The sequence below is a fragment of the Ranitomeya variabilis genome, chromosome 3 (genome assembly GCF_051348905.1).
Source record: "Ranitomeya variabilis isolate aRanVar5 chromosome 3, aRanVar5.hap1, whole genome shotgun sequence".
NCBI classification, from domain to species: domain Eukaryota; kingdom Metazoa; phylum Chordata; class Amphibia; order Anura; family Dendrobatidae; genus Ranitomeya; species Ranitomeya variabilis.
In genome coordinates, this window is record NC_135234.1 from 235,167,199 (window position 1) to 235,185,874 (window position 18,676).

Below are 18,676 nucleotides of genomic sequence, written 5' to 3' on the forward strand. Positions count from 1 at the left end.
TACAGACCCATAATCCAGTCTTGGATTGGAAGGCAATGTCTGTGTCAAGTTGGGGCTGTCAGGGAATTCATGGTGATTCCCCACCAGTGTCTATTGCTTCCTCTACTCCTTCGGAAGTTCCTGAGTATTTGTCTGATTTTCAGGATGTATTCAGCGAGTCCAGGTCCAGTGCTCTGCCTCCTCATAGGGACTGTGACTGCGCTATAGATTTGATTCCAGGTGGTAAATTTCCTAAGGGAAGACTATTTAATCTGTCTGTACCTGAGCATACCGCAATGCGTTCGTATATCAAGGAATCTCTGGAGAAGGGGCATATCCGTCCATCCTCTTCCCCTCTTGGTGCGGGATTCTTTTTTGTGGCCAAGAAGGACGGATCTTTGAGACCTTGTATTGACTATAGGCTTCTGAATAAAATCACTGTTAAATTTCAGTATCCTTTGCCTCTGTTGTCGGACTTGTTTGCCCGGATTAAAGGTGCCAAGTGGTTCACCAAGATAGATCTTCGTGGGGCGTACAACCTTGTGCGCATTAAGCAGGGAGATGAATGGAAAACTGCATTTAATACGCCCGAAGGTCATTTTGAGTACTTGGTGATGCCTTTTGGGCTCTCTAATGCTCCTTCAGTGTTTCAGTCCTTTATGCATGATATTTTCCGGAAGTATCTGGATAAATTTATGATTGTTTATCTGGATGATATTCTGTTTTTTTCTGATGATTGGGACTCGCATGTAGAGCAGGTCAGGATGGTGTTTCAGGTCTTGCGTGAGAATGCTTTGTTTGTTAAGGGCTCAAAGTGTCTCTTTGGAGTACAGAAGGTTCCCTTTTTGGGTTTTATTTTTTCCCCTTCTGCGGTGGAGATGGACCCAGTCAAGGTCCGAGCTATTCATGATTGGACTCAACCCACGTCAGTTAAGAGTCTTCAGAAGTTCTTGGGTTTTGCTAACTTCTACCGTCGTTTTATTGCTAATTTTTCTAGCGTTGTTAAACCTTTGACGGATATGACCAAGAAAGGTTCTGATGTTGCTAACTGGGCTCCTGCAGCCGTGGAAGTTTTCCAAGAGTTGAAGCGCCGGTTTACTTCAGCGCCTGTTTTGTGCCAGCCTGATGTCTCACTTCCCTTTCAGGTTGAAGTGGATGCTTCTGAGATTGGGGCAGGGGCCGTTTTGTCGCAGAGAGGCCCTGGTTGCTCTGTAATGAGACCATGTGCTTTTTTCTCTAGGAAGTTTTCGCCTGCTGAGCGGAATTATGATGTTGGCAATCGGGAGTTGCTGGCCATGAAGTGGGCATTTGAGGAGTGGCGTCATTGGCTCGAGGGTGCTAAGCATCGTGTGGTGGTCTTGACTGATCACAAAAATCTGATGTATCTCGAGTCTGCTAAACGCCTGAATCCTAGACAGGCCCGTTGGTCATTGTTTTTCTCCCGTTTTGACTTTGTGGTCTCGTATTTACCAGGTTCAAAGAATGTGAAGGCTGATGCTCTTTCAAGGAGCTTTGTGCCTGACTCTCCTGGAGTCGCAGAACCAGTTGGTATTCTTAAAGAGGGAGTAATCTTGTCAGCCATTTCTCTGGATTTGCGACGTGTGTTGCAGAGATTTCAGGCTGGTAGACCTGATTCTTGTCCACCTGACAGACTGTTTGTTCCTGATAAGTGGACCAGCAGAGTCATTTCCGAGGTTCATTCCTCGGTGTTGGCAGGGCATCCGGGAATTTTTGGCACCAGAGATTTGGTGGCTAGGTCCTTTTGGTGGCCTTCCTTGTCACGGGATGTGCGGTCATTTGTGCAGTCCTGTGGGACTTGTGCTCGAGCTAAGCCTTGCTGTTCTCGTGCCAGCGGGTTGCTCTTGCCCTTGCCTGTCCCGAAGAGGCCTTGGACACAAATTTCCATGGATTTCATTTCAGATCTTCCGGTGTCTCAGGGCATGTCTGTCATCTGGGTGGTATGTGATCGCTTTTCCAAGATGGTCCATTTGGTATCTTTGCCTAAGCTGCCTTCCTCTTCCGATCTGGTTCCTTTGTTCTTTCAGAATGTGGTTCGTTTACATGGCATTCCTGAGAATATCGTCTCTGACAGAGGATCCCAGTTTGTTTCCAGGTTCTGGCGATCCTTTTGTGCTAAGATGGGCATTGATTTGTCGTTTTCGTCTGCCTTTCATTCTCAGACTAATGGACAAACGGAACGAACTAATCAGACTCTGGAGGCTTATTTGAGGTGTTTTGTTTCTGCAGATCAGGATGATTGGGTGACCTTCTTGCCGTTGGCTGAGTTTGCCCTTAATAATCGGGCTAGTTCCGCTACTTTGGTTTCGCCATTTTTCTGCAACTCTGGTTTCCATCCTCGTTTTTCCTCGGGACATGTGGAGCCTTCTGACTGTCCTGGGATAGATTCTGTGGTGGATAGGTTGCAGCAGATTTGGAGTCATGTGGTGGACAACTTAAAGTTGTCACAGGAGAAGGCTCAGCGTTTTGCCAACCGCCGCCGTGGTGTGGGTCCCCGACTTCGTGTTGGGGATTTGGTATGGCTGTCTTCTCGATTTGTTCCTATGAAGGTCTCCTCTCCTAAATTTAAGCCTCACTTCATCGGTCCTTACAAGATATTGGAAATCCTTAATCCTGTGTCCTTTCGCTTGGATCTTCCGGTGTCGTTTGCCATTCACAACGTGTTCCATAGGTCTTTGTTGCGGCGGTACGTTGTACCTGTGGTTCCTTCTGTTGAGCCTCCTGCTCCGGTGTTGGTTGAGGGCGAGTTGGAGTACGTGGTGGAGAAGATCTTGGATTCTCGTCTCTCCAGGCGGAGGCTTCAGTATCTGGTCAAGTGGAAGGGCTACGGTCAGGAGGATAATTCCTGGGTGGTTGCCTCTGATGTGCATGCGGCCGATTTAGTTCGTGCCTTTCACACTGCTCATCCTGATCGCCCTGGTGGTCTTGGTGAGGGTTCGGTGACCCCTCCTTAAAGGGGGGGTACTGTTGTGAATTAGACTTTTTTGGCTCCCTCTTGTGGTCACTAGTGATATGACTCTGGGATTGTCTTTCCTCAGTTTGGCACCCACCTGGGTCGTTAGTCCAGGGGTGTTGCTATATGAACTTCCTGAATTCTCAGTCTGGTGCCTGGCATCATTGTATCAGTTCTTTCTGTTTGCTCCTGTCTGCTGGTCCGGGTTCTTGCAAAATTAAGCTAAGTCTTGCTTCCTTGTTTTTTGGTTATTTGCATTGCTCTTATTTTTTGTCCAGCTTGTACTAAATGTGATTCCTGATTTTGCTGGAAGCTCTAGGGGGCTGGTATTCTCCCCCCGGGCCGTTAGACGGTTCGGGGGTTCTTGAATATCCAGCGTGGAAATTTTGATAGGGTTTTTGCTGACCGTATAAGTCATCTTACTATATTCTGCTATTAGTCAGTGGGCCTCTCTTTGCTAAATACCTAGTTCATTCTTACGTTTGTCTTTTCTTCTTACCTCACCGTTATTATTTGTTGGGGGCTTGTATCCAACTTTTGGGGTCTTTTCTCTGGAGGCAAGAAAGGTCTATCTTTTCCCTTCTAGGGTTAGTTAGTTCTCCGGCTGGCGCGAGACGTCTAGAACCAACGTAGGCATGTTCCCCGGCTGCTGCTATTTGTGGTGCTAGGATTAGATATACGGTCAGCCCAGTTACCACTGCCCTATGAGCTGGTTTTTTGTGTTTGCAGACTTGGTATTTATTCCTGAGACCCTCTGCCATTGGGGTCATAACAGGGGGGAAAGCAGAGACTTTCGGACTACTTTTCAGCTTGCCTGGATCCAGTTGCAAGGGGAGCCTCTTCCTCCCGCATGAGAGCAGCAGTTGCAGCACACGCCCTCCTGGACAGGACTACTGACATCAGTGGAAAAACCATTGGAAATCCTGGCTCTGCATGACATCTCAGCAATCCTCAACCAAACCCAGCCAAAACATCTCTCCACCGCCAGGCATCTTCGCCTCCAGTGCTCTCTACTCCTGCCCGACAATGTCACCATCTCCAGATGCACAATCCTCAACCCATCCACTCTACTCCCACTCCCAAGGGGGGATACAGATATGGACCTTCAGATAAAAAGTCTGATCAAAATCTGCATGATACCTTCTGCAGGGATCTGAATTTGCTCCGGACGGATGACCATGATTGCTTCAGCATCATGCAACAGGAAACAGCAGGACTACCCAAGGTGGCAGAAGAGCCACTGACCAACCCAGAGTTGATCCTCTATGTGGATGGCTCCAGATTTGCAGATGATGAAGGAAGATTCCACACGGGAGGTGCAGCGACCAGCAATCAAGAGACCCTGTGGTCCAGAAGTCTGCCGCCCAGTCTGTCAGCCCAGGAAGCAGAACTGATAGCGCTGATGAAGGCCTACCAGATGGCAGAAGACAAGACTGAGAAAATGTATACCGATTCAAGGTACTTGCATGGCATAGCACACGACTTCGGACCCATCTGGGCTGCAAGGGACTTCCTCACAGCAAGCGGAACAACCGTGAAGCATCATGGAGCTATTAAGGACCTGCTGAACACACTTCAACTTCCAAAAGTGGTGACAATACTAAAAGTCAAAGCGCATGGGAAACTGAACACAGTAGGGGCACGAGACAACAACATGGCGGATATGGCAGCGAAAGAAACAGTCAAGGGAAGACAATATGGACAAGTGGAAGAGGTCGTAGAGCTGGACGGCTACTACAGGATGGCTGAAGACAGGAAACCTGACAAGATGACATCCTGGGATCTGCTCAAAAAAGCTGCAAGAGCAAGCCCCAAAGGACAAGAAGGAATGCTGGATGCAGAAGTGAGCAACACATGAAGAAGGAAGGGTATACTCAATGGACTACAAACCCTGTTTACCCTGAAGCATGTACCCTATGGTGGTCCAGTGGGCACATGGGCCCACACACAGATTAAAGACACAGATGAATGATCCGATTGGTGCTTACTGGTTCGCTCCAGAAATCTCCACCCTAACAGCCAAGTTCATAAACAGCTGTCTGACCTGTGGCAAATGCAACCCTGGAAGAATGAAGAAAGTTCCCACACATCAACTTGCTAGACCACTGTACCCCTTCCAGAGGATCCAGATAGACCACATCCAGATGCCACCAAATGGAGGATTCGAATATGCCCTTGTGGCCGTGGACATGTTCTCAGGATGACAGCCAGAAGCTTTCCCAGTGAAGAACCAGTCAGCAAAGACTACTGCAAAGAAGCTACTCTCAGAGACGAGATATGCAGCTATGGGGTCCCAGAAGTGATAGAGAGTGACCAGGGACCCGCATTCACAGCAAATCTCACACGAGAGATCTAGCCAGCAGTAGGGTCAGACTTAGGCCAACACACTCCCAATCACACTACTCAGTGTTAGGCACACTCCCAGAGGCCCAGAAAAGCTGTTACCATATGAAATTTTGTTTGTGTCCAGTCCCAGGTTAGGGGTATCCTTTCCCTCAGCAGCTGACTATGTAATATGATACTTTGTCTGCTTATGTAATTGAAATCACCAAGAAACTTGCTAACATCCATTCTCGAGTTTTTTTCTTCATTGCCAGATCCAGATTCAGTGTCCGGTACGCACTCCTAAGCCAGGAGACTGGGAGTTGGTGGAAAAAAGTTTGTAAGGAGAACACCACTCGATCCCAGATTTGATGGTCCTGTTCAAGTGCTGCTGATGACACCAAACTCTGCGAAACTGGAGGGAAGACCCGCTTGGATCCACTCATCGCATCGCAAGAAAGCTCCCCTACCAGAAGATGACACCCAAGCCAGAATGATGTTGCGGCCTGACCGAATAGATGACCTACCTGATAAAGACTACACATCGCTCACTACACATGCTATTGACTAAGAGACTGATTGCAACAAACCCCCTTTAGGGACAGATCTCCTGACCGCCCATTTGCGAAAAGTCTGTACGGAGTGGGGCACAGGCGTTAGGCTTGTGTCAGTTCGCCGACAGCACAAAAGAGTTGCAGCGCTTTGGGACAGGAGGCTAGGATTAGGGCAAGTGATATCTAAGGGGGGCTTGTGATAGATATATATATCATGTAGATCTTACTTGCATGTATACTCCTCTATAATCAAATATATACTTATATGCTCACAGCTAATATATACATTATAATAAATGGTTTAAAATGGTTGACACGAACTAATATAACCCAGACAGATCATATGGGGTTTTCCATCCCTAAAAGCAGAACAGAGTCAGATGTTTGGTGACTGCTGATCAAATGTCTCAACTCTGTCCTACATACAGAACTCAAGTTTAGTTGCTTAATCCGCTGTCATATGAGCATTAATCACAATATTCCATATATGTTTAGATAACCAATGACAGAGGAGCTAGACAATATGGTAATTAACTAACCACCCCTGACAACCCCTAACCACTCCTTTCTATGTGAAAATATAAAACTATGTATGTACAATAAAGTACCGGTAATGATGGAATGTTGTTCTGACACAATGGTGTTGCAGTCTCATTCCTTTGAGCGCTCAAAATACTCAGTCTAATTGGGAGCGGCCGCAGCACACACAGAGGGATAAATTCATCCAACCCAAATATTTCCATAACACAATAGTGGCATGGTAACTTTAGAAACCCTGCTGTGAACATTATACAGGGTCAACGCTTGTAGTGCCAATAATGCTCAGAAGTTGATTTGAAAAGATTGGTTTCTATTTATATCACGACAAGTGTATTATCATTGTTGGACACAGGTGGGCCAGATTTGTGTCATGTTTACAAATATGTGAGTTTGCTGTGTGTTGCACTTTATCTATTTTCTGTATGGAAATTAGGACAAATATCAAGCACTGTAGCACTTTACTGCATCTCCTGAATACACCAGCTAGCGGTTGTGGGATATGACCTTTTTGTCTGCCTTTAAACATATAACCTTTGAGCCCCTCACACATCGTATTTTCCTTTTTCCTCTTACTATCTCTCTTATGGTTTGAGAGTAATTAAGGGATACCGTAAAGGGTAAGTGAGGGGAAGCTGACGTCGAGCGGGTCACCACTTGTTAGGGAGCCAACCTCCGCGGCAAGGTAGGGTTAATGATTTAGAGTGAGTGGAGGGTAAGTTAGTTCAGGCTTCTTCCTGATTCCTTCTCTACAACCTCGAGTGCATCATTTGCTGGGTATCTGTTGTCAATTCGTTTTTTTGACATTTGATTGTGTGATGCAGCGATCACTAATGGATTGGGGAATACTCGCTTGGCAGCAAGATTTAAGGTACAAAGGAACACTTTGTCAGGACTCTGAACATTTTTTACCTTTTGTGCATTACTTCCCTTTTTCAAGATGGCGTCTTTGGTATCATGTGCACTGTGTCTCCTGCTATAAAACTCCACCACAGCCTTCAGTCTGTGCTAGAGTATTCTGCCTTGCATCCAGCTCCTGACCTCTGATTACTCCCTGGCTATAAACCTGCTCCTGAGAACCTGTGTTTTGATCCTGCTACTCTGCTCTGAGTTCCTGCTGCATACACAAGTTTCCAGTAATCCTCCTTCATCTGCTGTTCGTGTTTACTTCCATCTGAATTTCCTGGTCATGTAAGCTGTTGCTGCTTTGCAATAACCTGAGACTATTAAACAGGCCTCCCTGGTGGAGCTAAGATATGATTTGAACTGCCTAAAAAGCATATCTATCTGTGCCTGGACTAAGACAAGGATTTATTCGTGTCAAGTATCCTCAAGAATAACTGTGCTTCATAGACTTTCTGCTTGATTGCATTTTCCTCTAAAGTTTCCTATAGACTGCTAAGCTGCGTTTATTATTTGCACCAAGTGTTGTGGACTTGAGTTTCTCTCTGCAACTGTTTGAATCACCGTGTGATAATATAGACTTTACCACTTATAAAACTGTGTCCTGTAGTTGTCTTGTTACACGCAAAGAGTCTCCTGAGTTATCCCCTATAATTATTACAGGATACTCTAGCCTAAAAAAAAAGGAGACTGCTGGAACAATGACTGCAGAAAGCAAATTAGAGCAGGTGTTTTCCATAATTAGATCACTGCAGAAAGATGTGGAAGGTCTGCAAAAGAAGTTTGGAAGCTTTGAACACAATCAACAAGTGTTTGGACAAACTTTGCAGGACTTGAGCAACCGCATGGCAGCCCAGGAAAACAAACTTGCTGGCATAGAGTCCCAGTATGGACGGGCTTTTCAGGACATAAGCACGCAAATAGCTGCACAAGTGACTTTACCCTCTGGACAACTGCCACCAGCTGGCCCACCTAAGTTGCTAAATTTCGTGGCTTTGTGAATCAATGTATGCTATATTTTGATGTGCATGCTGACTGTTTTCCTACTGATAGATCCAAAGTATTGTGTGTAATAATGCTACTGACCTCACGAGCGCTCGCCTGGGCGAATCCGATGATTGAGTATCGTGACCCACGGTTAAATGACTTGGATGATTTCTTGGCCGCTATGGCATTAATGTTTGATGACCATAATCACCGAGCCACCGCTGAATTTGCTTTGTTGTCTTTACGCCAGGCTAAACATTCTGTTATTGAGTATGCCACTGAATTTAGGAGATTGGCGGTAGATACCAATTGGGACAGTTATGCACAATTTCCTATTTTTAAAAGGGGTCTGTCTAGTATTGTAAAAGATGAACTAGCCCGCTCTGAGTCACCACAAGAGCTAGAGACATTTATACAGCATTGTGTGCGCATAGACATTCGCCTTACTGAGCGTAGGCAGGAGAAATTTGCTGCATATGACTGTGTTTCTAACTTTTCCCTTCCTTCTAAAGAGCCTGCAGGTAAAACCTCTCGGGAGGTGGAGAAGGTGCCCATGCAAATTGATTCCGTTCAGAGGCGCGAGAGTAATGAGCGTTGGGAGCATCACCTGCGTGAAAGTCTATGTTTCTACTGCGGCCAGTCTGACCACTTCTTGATCAATTGTCCTAAGTGTCCTAGACGGCCTAACAAGGTGCTAGCAGCAATAGGGGAGTATGACAACTGTGATGATGAATCTGATATCTCTGAATGTAGCCTGCCTTTAAACGCTGTATTCCATTCACTTTCTATGACTTCACCCCCCAAGGAGCTGAAGGAAAAGAACTCTCACTGTTCTCTCCCTATTAAGATCCTGTGTTCAGGACAGTGGATTTCCAGTTCAGCTATGATTGACTCTGGTGCAGGTGGCAATTTCATGGATATCGCATTTGCCAAGGAACATGGTATTAAAATTCAGCAAAGAGCCTCTCCAATTACCATGGAAACAGTGGATGGGTCACCTTTAATCTCTGGGCCTGTGGATCAGGAGACCGTACCCCTTGAAATTTTGTTGGAGTCTAAGCATCAGGAGCAACTTTCTTTCTTGCTAATTTCTTCTCCTCATTTTCCTGTGATTTTAGGCATTCCTTGGTTGCGTTCTCAGAACCTAATTATCAACTGGGAGACCAAGGAGATTATCTTCCCAACAAGGAGCAACTCAGCGTTAACAGAAGCTGTCCCTGAGTCCACGGCTACGGAACCACATGTACAGGTATTTTCTTTACCTCCAGCTTATAAAGAGTTCTCTGACATCTGTGACAAGAAGAATGCAGATCAGCTTCCTCCACACAGGCATTAAGACTGTCCCATTGAGCTGCTTCCCAGGGCAGCCATTCCTTTTGGTAACGTATACCCTTTGGCGGCACCTGAGCTTCAAGCCTTAAAAGAGTATATTGATGAAAATCTGGCCAAAGGCTTCATACGTCCTTCTTCCTCACCAGCAGGGGCACCTATCTTTTTTGCAAAGAAGAAGGATGGGACCCTGAGACCCTGTGTTCACTATCAAGAACTCTATAAGGTAACCGTACGAAACCGTTACCCTTTGCCTCTGATTCCCGAATTACTGGAAAGAGTCCGCCATGCTAAGGTGTTCTCTAAACTGGATCTTTGTGGGGCTTATAATTTGGTGCGTATTCTTCCAGGGGATGAGTGGAAGACAGCATTCAGATGCCGGTATGGACACTTTGAATCTCTTGTGATGCCCTTTGGGCTTTGTAACGCCCCTGCAACATTTCAACACCTTACTAATGACATTTTCAAAGATTTGTTGGACCAGTTTGTAGTGATCTATTTGGACGATATACTAATCTTTTCTGACTCTCTACAGGAACATGAAGAACATGTCAAAACTGTTTTAAGATGTCTGAAAGAGAACCATCTGTATATTAAGCCGGAGAAATGCGAGTTCCATCGTTCTGAGATACAGTTCTTAGGTTATATCATCTCTCCCCAGGGGCTGAACATGGAATCTGGTAAAATTCAGGCTATCCTTGACTGGCCGGTACCCAAGAACGTTAAGGAGGTCCAACATTTTATTGGTTTTGCAAATTTCTACAGATGCTTCATTCAAAATTTTTCTGATATTGTCCGTCCCATTACTTCCTTGACAAAGAAGGAAAAGCCCTTTAAGTGGTCATCACAGGCTCAAGAGGCTTTTGATCTACTTAAAGTCTGTTTCACGTCAGCACCGCTGTTGATACGCCCAGATCCAACACTTCCTTTCATTGTGGAGGTGGACGCTTCTGATAATGCTTTGGGGGCTATTCTCTCCCAAAGAACTGGAGAGAAGGGTCTGCTACATCCTTGTGCTTTTTTTTCCCGTAGACTAACCTCAGCAGAGAAGAATTACGACGTGGGAGACAAGGAATTGCTGGCTATTATTGCGGCTTTCAAAGAATGGAGGCATCATCTGCAAGGAGCTGCACAACAGATCATAGTGCTAACTGACCATCGCAATCTAGAGTTCCTTAGATCTGCTAGATGTCTTTCTCCTCGTCAGGCTCGTTGGAACTTATTTTTAAATCAATTTAACTTTGTTATCTTGTACCGTCCAGGTTCTTGTAATGGGACGGCTGATGCTTTATCCCGAATCCATGCTGCGGATTCCGTACCTGGAGCCCCATCCAAGACCATTCTATCTGATACCAATTTCATCGGAGTTATCCACGATCAGGACTTGTGGAAGGAGTGCAGGGAGGCCTATGAAGGTGATGTAATTCTGGTCAACCCACCTGTGGATATTAATCTTGTCTTTAAGAGTGGCATGTGGTTCAGAGATCGGCGTATCTACGTCCCGCAGGTCGTCCGTCTGCAGATCCTCAAGTTTGGTACATGACTCCAAGTTGGCTGGTCACAGGGGGGTACAGAAGACACAAGAGTTCCTGAGCTGATTCTTCTGGTGGCCAACATTTTCCTGAAGGATACCAAGGACTATGTTCTCTCTTGTGAGGTATGTGCCTGTTACAAGACTCCTCATGTGGCACCTACGGGTCTTCTACAGCCATTACCTGTTCCGTCCCGCCCTTGGTGGTCTATATCAATGGACTTTATTGTGGAGCTGCCTACATCGGGGGGCATGAATACAATCATGGTGGTAGTTGATCGCCTGATTAAAGCTGCTCATTTTGTTCCATGCACCGGCCTCCCCTCAGCTAAAGATACAGTGAACTTGGTTATGCATAATGTCTTTCGGTTGCACGGGGTTCCGGATGAGATCATCTCTGACCGTGGAGTACAGTTCACTTCAAGATTCTGGAAGGGGTTTTGCTCTGCACTCAATATTAATGTCTGTCTCTCTTCTGCTTACCATCCCCAGACAAATGGTCAGACTGAGCGTACCAACCAGATGCTTGAACAATATCTAAGATGTTATGTCAGCCATCTCCAGGATGATTGGTTGGAGTTGTTGCCGTTAGCTGAATTTTCATATAATAATTCTCAGAGCGCCTCCACTAAATTTACACCTTTCTTTGCCAATCTGGGTTATCATCCGTGTATTTTACCTAGGTCTCCAATTAATTCTCCGGTTCCGGCAGTGGAGGAAAGGCTGACTGCGAAGAGACAGAATCTGGAGGTTCTGAAGGAATCCCTGACCACAGCTCAAGAACGTTATAAGAGATCGGCTGATAGATTCCGTAAATCTGCACCCATGTTCCAGGTAGGAGATTCCATGTGGTTAGCAACTAAGAATCTGAAGTTAAACGTTCCTTCGCAAAAACTTGGACAGAAATTCTTTGGCCCTTTCAAGATCAACGGTATTGTGAGCTCTGTGGCCTGCCGGCTGAAGCTGCCTAGGACAATGAAGGTACACCCAGTTTTTCATGTATCTTTACTAAAGCCTGTATCTCCTAATACCTTCCAGGGACGTGTTGTGCCACCTCCGCAGCCTGTGGTGATTGATGGGCAAGAACAATTCGTGGTGGAGGAAATTATTGATTCCAGGATTCGCAGGAATCGGCTCCAATATCTGATAAGATGGCAGGGATATCCCACTGAGGAAGACTCTTGGGAACCTATGGAAAACATCAATGCCCAACAGAAGATTTCTTGTTTTCATCAGAGATTCCCTGAGAAACCAGGTCCAGGATCATCCTGAGGCCGCTTCTAAGGAGGGAGTAATGTCAGGACTCTGAACATTTTTTACCTTTTGTGCATTACTGCCCTTTTTCAAGATGGTGTCTTTGGTCTCATGTGCACTGTGTCTCCTGCTATAAAACTCCACCCAGCCTTCAGTCTGGGCCAGTATTCTGCCTTGCATCCAGCTCCTGACCTATGATTACTCCCTGGCTATACACCTGCTCCTGTGAACCTGTGTGGTGATCCTGCTACTCTGCTCTGAGTTCCTGCTGCATACACAAGTTTCCAGTAATCCTCCTTCATCTGCTGTTCGTGTGTACTTCCATCTGCATTTGCTGGTCATGTAAGCTGTTGCTGCTTTGCAATAACCTGAGACTATTAACCAGGCCTCCCTGGTAAATAATAATAATCTTTATTTATATAGCGCCAACATATTCCGCAGCGCTTTACAGTTTAACAGTTTCAAACACAAGAGTCATAGGTAACAATGTTAACAATACAGTAATAAAGCAAAATAAGACAAAATAAGACGACCCTGCTTGTGAGAGCTTACAATCTACAATGAGGTGGGGAGAGACAAAGTACAGGTGTGTATTTACAATGATGTATTTACAATGATGGTCCAGCCATCTTCAGGGGGTGGGAGGTAGATGGAGATAGTGAATGGGCTACACACACACAAACATAAAATGAGTTTGATTAGGGAACGTGATAGGCCGCTCTGAACAAATGTGTTGAGCTAAGATTTGATTTGAACTGCCTAATAAGCATATCTATCTGTGCCTGGACTAAGACAAGGATTTATTCGTGTCAAGTATCCTCAAGAATAACTGTGCTTCATAGACTTTCTGCTTGATTGCATTTTCCTCTGAAGTTTCCTATAGACTGCTAAGCTGCGTTTATTATTTGCACCAAGTGTTGTGGACTTGAGTTTCTCTCTGTACCTGTTTGAATCACCGTGTGATAATATAGACTTTACCACTTATAAAACTGTGTCCTGTAGTTGTCTTCCTCCACGCAAAGAGTCTCCTGAGTTATCCCCTATAATTATTACACACTTTTTGCACATAACAGTTTATGCAGTTTATTATAGAGTCATAAACCGTACCACAAACAGTTCATTACACACTGTATCAGGACATGACATTAAGTTACGGTCTTTAAACATGCTGGACCTCACTCCATCCAGTTACCATAGGTGACTGCATAGATCATAACGCTTCTTAGTACTCGGCTATAATATGAAGTCTCTAAATACACCAGACTTCTCTGTCCAGTTTCCGCATGAGACCACACGCCGAACAGTTCATTATATCCACTGGAGAAGCTGCATTACGGGGACCACCAACTTTCCTGACAGGCATATACCAGTCAGTTGCAGACCGACAGAAGGACGGTAGCTTCCCCAACACAGTAGCCATCACTGGATCTGCAGATCCATGGCCGCACCTCATGCTCTTTAGGGATCTGGTCCACACACTGGACCTCCCAACACAGTGGCCACTCAGGATCACGGCCTCACCAGGTGCTCTTCAGGGATCCGGTCCCCACTCTGGACCTCCCAACACATAGTCCTTTCCTCTCACAGGACCTTACAGCCAAAAACCATTCAGGTCTATACACTCAGAACATGTGACCCACACCCTGGCCACATTATGAGGCTGTAAGTACTCCCATAGGTGGGAGGTGTGTGTGGTTAGCCAGACCCACCCAGCTCTCCAGCTAACCCTGCAAGCCTCCCTTTAAAACTACACAAATACTTGTGGGACTATAGGTCACAGAACAACCTTACTTCAGGCTTACAGCGCAGAGTATCTTCCTCTGCGACACACATACCGGCCATTTACAATAATGTTGGACGTTGTCTCATCAACACAGTTATGCCTGCGACTGCCATGCATTCCTATGGCCTCAATATGCCTCCATGCATATTCTGAGGAGACCATGCAGCGCCCCCTACCAGTAATAGGGGTCACTGCATCACAATTGTTATAATTTTTGGGGGGATTTGATTGTCTGGGCTCCTTTGGAGGAGAACTATCTTTGGGACACCTCCTCCTTTGGTTCACTGGCTTTGATGTACACCATCTTCTTCCTTCTGATCACTACAGCATCATCCCTGTTATTTTGTATGTTGATTTTCTTACTGCTTGTGGTCATCATAAACTAGGGATTGTTAGGTGACATTCAGGGGGAGCCGATGATGAGCGGGGGTGCCAAATTGCAACCAAGCTAGGGTGCCAACCTCCGCTGTTAGGAAGGGTGCAGATAGGGTCCAGCAGGGCCGTTCATGGTGTTGGTGTCCTTAAAAGGAATCTGTCACCCCAAAATTGGCCTATAAACTAAGGCCACTGGCATCAGGGGCTTATCTACAGCATTCTGTAATGCTCCAGATAAGCCCCCCGATGTATCCTGAAAGATAAGAAAAACAGGTTATATTATACTCTACCAGGGGCGGTCCCCGCTTTGGTCCGGTCCGATGGGCGTCGTGGTACGAGTCCGGCACCTCCCAGCCTCATACGCTGATGTCCTCTTCTTGTCTTCTTGCTGCGGCTCCTGCACAGGCGTATTTTGTCTGCCCTGTTGAGGGCACATCAAAGTACTGCAGTGCACAGGCACTGGGCTTCTCTGACCTTTCCCGGCACCTGCGCAGTGCAGTACTTTGCTCTGCCCTCAACAGGGCAGACAAAGTATGCCTGTGCAGGAGCCGTGGCAGGAAGACAAGAAGAGGACATCATAGTATGAACATGGGAGACACCGGACCCGGACCCAGACTGCAACACCCAATGGACCGGAATGCAGCGGGACCGTCCCTGGGTGAGTATAATATGACCTGTTTTTCTTATCTTTCAGGATACATCGGGGGCTTATCTACAGCATTACAAAATGCTGTAGATAAGCCCCTGATGCTGGTGGCCTTAGTTTATAGGCCAATTTTTGGGTGACAGATTCCCTTTAATAATGAATCCTTGTTTGGATCTGCTGTTGCAGGCATTTGAATATTTGTCTTGTTTAATGATTGAAATAAAATTGGGTTTTTAGGTATCAGTTTGTGTTAGCCATCTGTGGACCTCAGTAATAGCCAAAAAATAAGCAGCGAAAATCTTTCTGCTATCAGTGCCAGCATCAGGAGCAGACTCTCGGCGCTGTTGCAGTGTCAAAGTAGCTCTAAAACAAGATGTCCGCTCTTTATATGGAGAGTGTCATGTGATTTCAGCAGCCAATGACACAAGCAGTGGTGTCAGGACATTGTGGATGTTTCCTGCACCCTGATTGGCTAGCCGCAATATGCACACATAAAGTTAGGGAAACAAAATAAAATACTGTTCACAAGGACGCTGCACTTCTGAGCTCTGCAAACCCCCTCCCCTCATCAAACACTTGCTAAACGCTCATGATACACTACCATTATCATTGCTAACGTGCTGAAAATACTTTTATGGCAACGCAAATAATTTCCTGCACTTTTTACCGAATGTTACCAATTTTTTTCTGTTCTGTTCTGTTTGGCATGTTCACACAGAAATACAGAGCATATGGCTCAAAGCCTATTAATGACTTGTAGGGTGGCTGCCTTATCGATATTATTGCACCTGTTTATTTGCCATCTTTATTTGGGCCCGCTGCACCTTGGTTAGTGCAATTGTTTGGAGGCCTTGGACAGGTAAGCATCTCTGCCTGCGTACTGGTGGTTTTTTGTCTAGAATACTGGAGGTTTTTCCTCTTATGGTGTTTTTTTTGTTAGATTAGGACCGGCAATATGTAAGGACCCTTGACGTGGGTTGCCGGCTTAAGTATTGTGGCCATAATATCAACCAATACCTTGCATATATTGTTATGTTTTTGTGCACTTTATATCTTTTCATGGTGCAGCTGGGCCCTAGACGGCTCTGTAAACTGTGGCCTCTGTTCACACAGGATGCATTACTGTCAGCAATGGTTAGCCCGCTGTATGGCGTCATTAATAGGCTTTGAGCCATATGCTCTGCATTTCTGTGTTAACATGCCACATACAGATTATTTATTAGTACAGGTGTACCAAGTGGCCAATTCCTGATTGTAGGCTGGCTGCATTATCGGTATTATTACACCTGTGTATTTGCTATCTTTATTTGGGTCTGCTGCACCTTGGTTAGTGCAATTGTTTGGAAGCCTTGGACAGGTAAGCATCTCTGCCTGTGTACTGGTGGTTTTTTGTCTAGAATAGTGGAGGTTTTTCCTCTTATGGTGTTTTTTTTGTTAGCCTCTGATGGTGAAGATAGGCTTTGGCAGCAGTAGTCACCAGGTACTACTCCAAGGCAGTCCCCGGGTCTGCAGCAGCTGAAGCACCGGTATGGGGTACAAGATGACAGAGGCAAAGATGTGGTCAAATAATCCAGGGTCAGAGCAGGTGGTTCAGGTTCAGTAAATGTAGCCGAGATCAGGAGCGGAGAGATCACAATAAGCAGAAAACGAGCAGGGTCAAAAGCAGAAGAGTCAAGTCAAACATGCACCAAAGCAAAAAACCTAGAAACAAACTGAAACTAAGAACCCATGATCAGGCAAGGAGTGGTGGGAGGAGCTGCCAAATAAACCCGTTGCTGCCTAGGTAAAGGCTGGGGAAGGCAAACTCTGCAAGACACATCAGGGCCAAATTGGTGTAGGATGTGGCCGCGCCTCCCTATAGCCGTGTGGAGATAAGGAGCAGAGCTGGCAGTAAACACAAGGCAGCACAGAAAGTTAATCTGATACTGGGGAAGCAAAATGGTGAATGCAGTGAGTAGAGAGGCGCTGAGAAGGCTTGCGAGAAGCTGGCGTGACACAAAGCTTCACCCTGTACAAGTAATAGTACAGTCAAGACTTGAATATTTCAATAACTTTAAACTTTATTTTTTTTTTACATAAGGAGGATTTTACCTTAAATTTGAAGACCTTAGCACAAATTCATATTAAATTGTGTGTTAGCCCAACTGCCGTGAGAAGGTGACTTCATTCAAGTGGGTTATTACAATGGCAAACATAATATGTGCTACCTCAGCATTTGCACAAGAGCCCAATGGTACCTTCCAAGAAGATTGCTACAATATTTTAGGGACTGGTATGATGAATGTCATCATTTTTCATTACAGGCATGAGTACACAACTCAAAGACGGTGATTACAGTTCTCCTCATCCTCCTTCATGGACAGGGCACAGTGCACACCTACAAAATTCAAAAACACCTCAAAGATTATCTTTAGTTGATTGTTGTCTATGGCAGGGGTGAGTATACCATTGGTGCAACCTGAGCAGCCTCATAGGAGCCCAAGAGATAAGGGGTCCATTGTCACCTCCAAAGCAGGTAGAATTTTGCATTCTGCTGAGTTATTGGACTGTACAGGGCCCATATAAGGTTCTTGCACAGGAGTCATATCTACCTGTGTTTCCCAGTCATCTAATAATAATAATAATAATAATAATAATTTTTATTTATATAGCGCCAACATATTCCGCAGCGCTTTACAACTTATAGAGGGGACTTGTACAGACAATAGACATTACAGCATAACAGTAATCACAGTTCAAAATAGATACCAGGAGGAATGAGGGCCCTGCTCGCAAGCTTACAAACTATGAGGAAAAGGGGAGACACGAGAGGTGGATGGTAACAATTGCTTTAGTTATTTGGACCAGCCATAGTGTATGGTCCATGTAGCTACTTTAAAGCACATCTCTAAATGCTTTTAATATCAACTTTGACAAGTTATTTTCCCCTATAATTTACAGAAAATAGAATAATAAAATGTACAATCAGTAAATAACAAATTACAAAAAAATAGAATATATTATAGTATTAAGTTCCATTGCAAAAATAAGTATTACATAAGGGGACTTGTTTGTCAAATTGATTGAAAAAGAAGCAGTTGGAAAATGAAATAAGGTTTTAGTTAATTACTTGATAATGCAGTTCTCAGAAATAAGTGAATCATAACGATTATTGGCCAGTGTTAAAGAGCCTTAAGATTAAATCTTCGTAATAGTATAGCAGCTACAGAAGTATAGATTTATCTGGAAATAGCCGAGTTCCAAAAGGAGCTTTTTAGTCTCTGTTTCACAATGCATCCAATAATGGTAGAGAAAAAAAGTATCCAAATTTATACAATTATACAAACAGCGCATTTTAGCACTGGGTCAATAGGATACCACAATGACTTATCCAACTACACTGACCACTTTAGCTTTTTCTTTCTGCCCAAAACTTTTCTTTTACAGTAATCTATATGTGAAAACCATAGACGGTGCAGTTTTATGAATGGAGCAACACATATTATATAATTTATTAAAAAATAAT

General features: G+C 45.0%; 1 protein-coding gene across 1 annotated transcript in view; it reads left to right on the top strand.

The window, feature by feature from the left end:
- Positions 1-275: 275 nt before the first annotated feature.
- LOC143817669 (uncharacterized) overlaps positions 276-18,676 on the top strand; it is a 49,467-nt gene continuing 31,066 nt past the window's right edge. Inside the window, exons 1-2 of the mRNA XM_077299160.1 lie at positions 276-828; positions 9,732-10,262. Coding sequence (XP_077155275.1) covers positions 276-828; positions 9,732-10,262 — 1,084 coding nt within the window. The remainder of the gene's footprint in view (positions 829-9,731; positions 10,263-18,676) is intronic.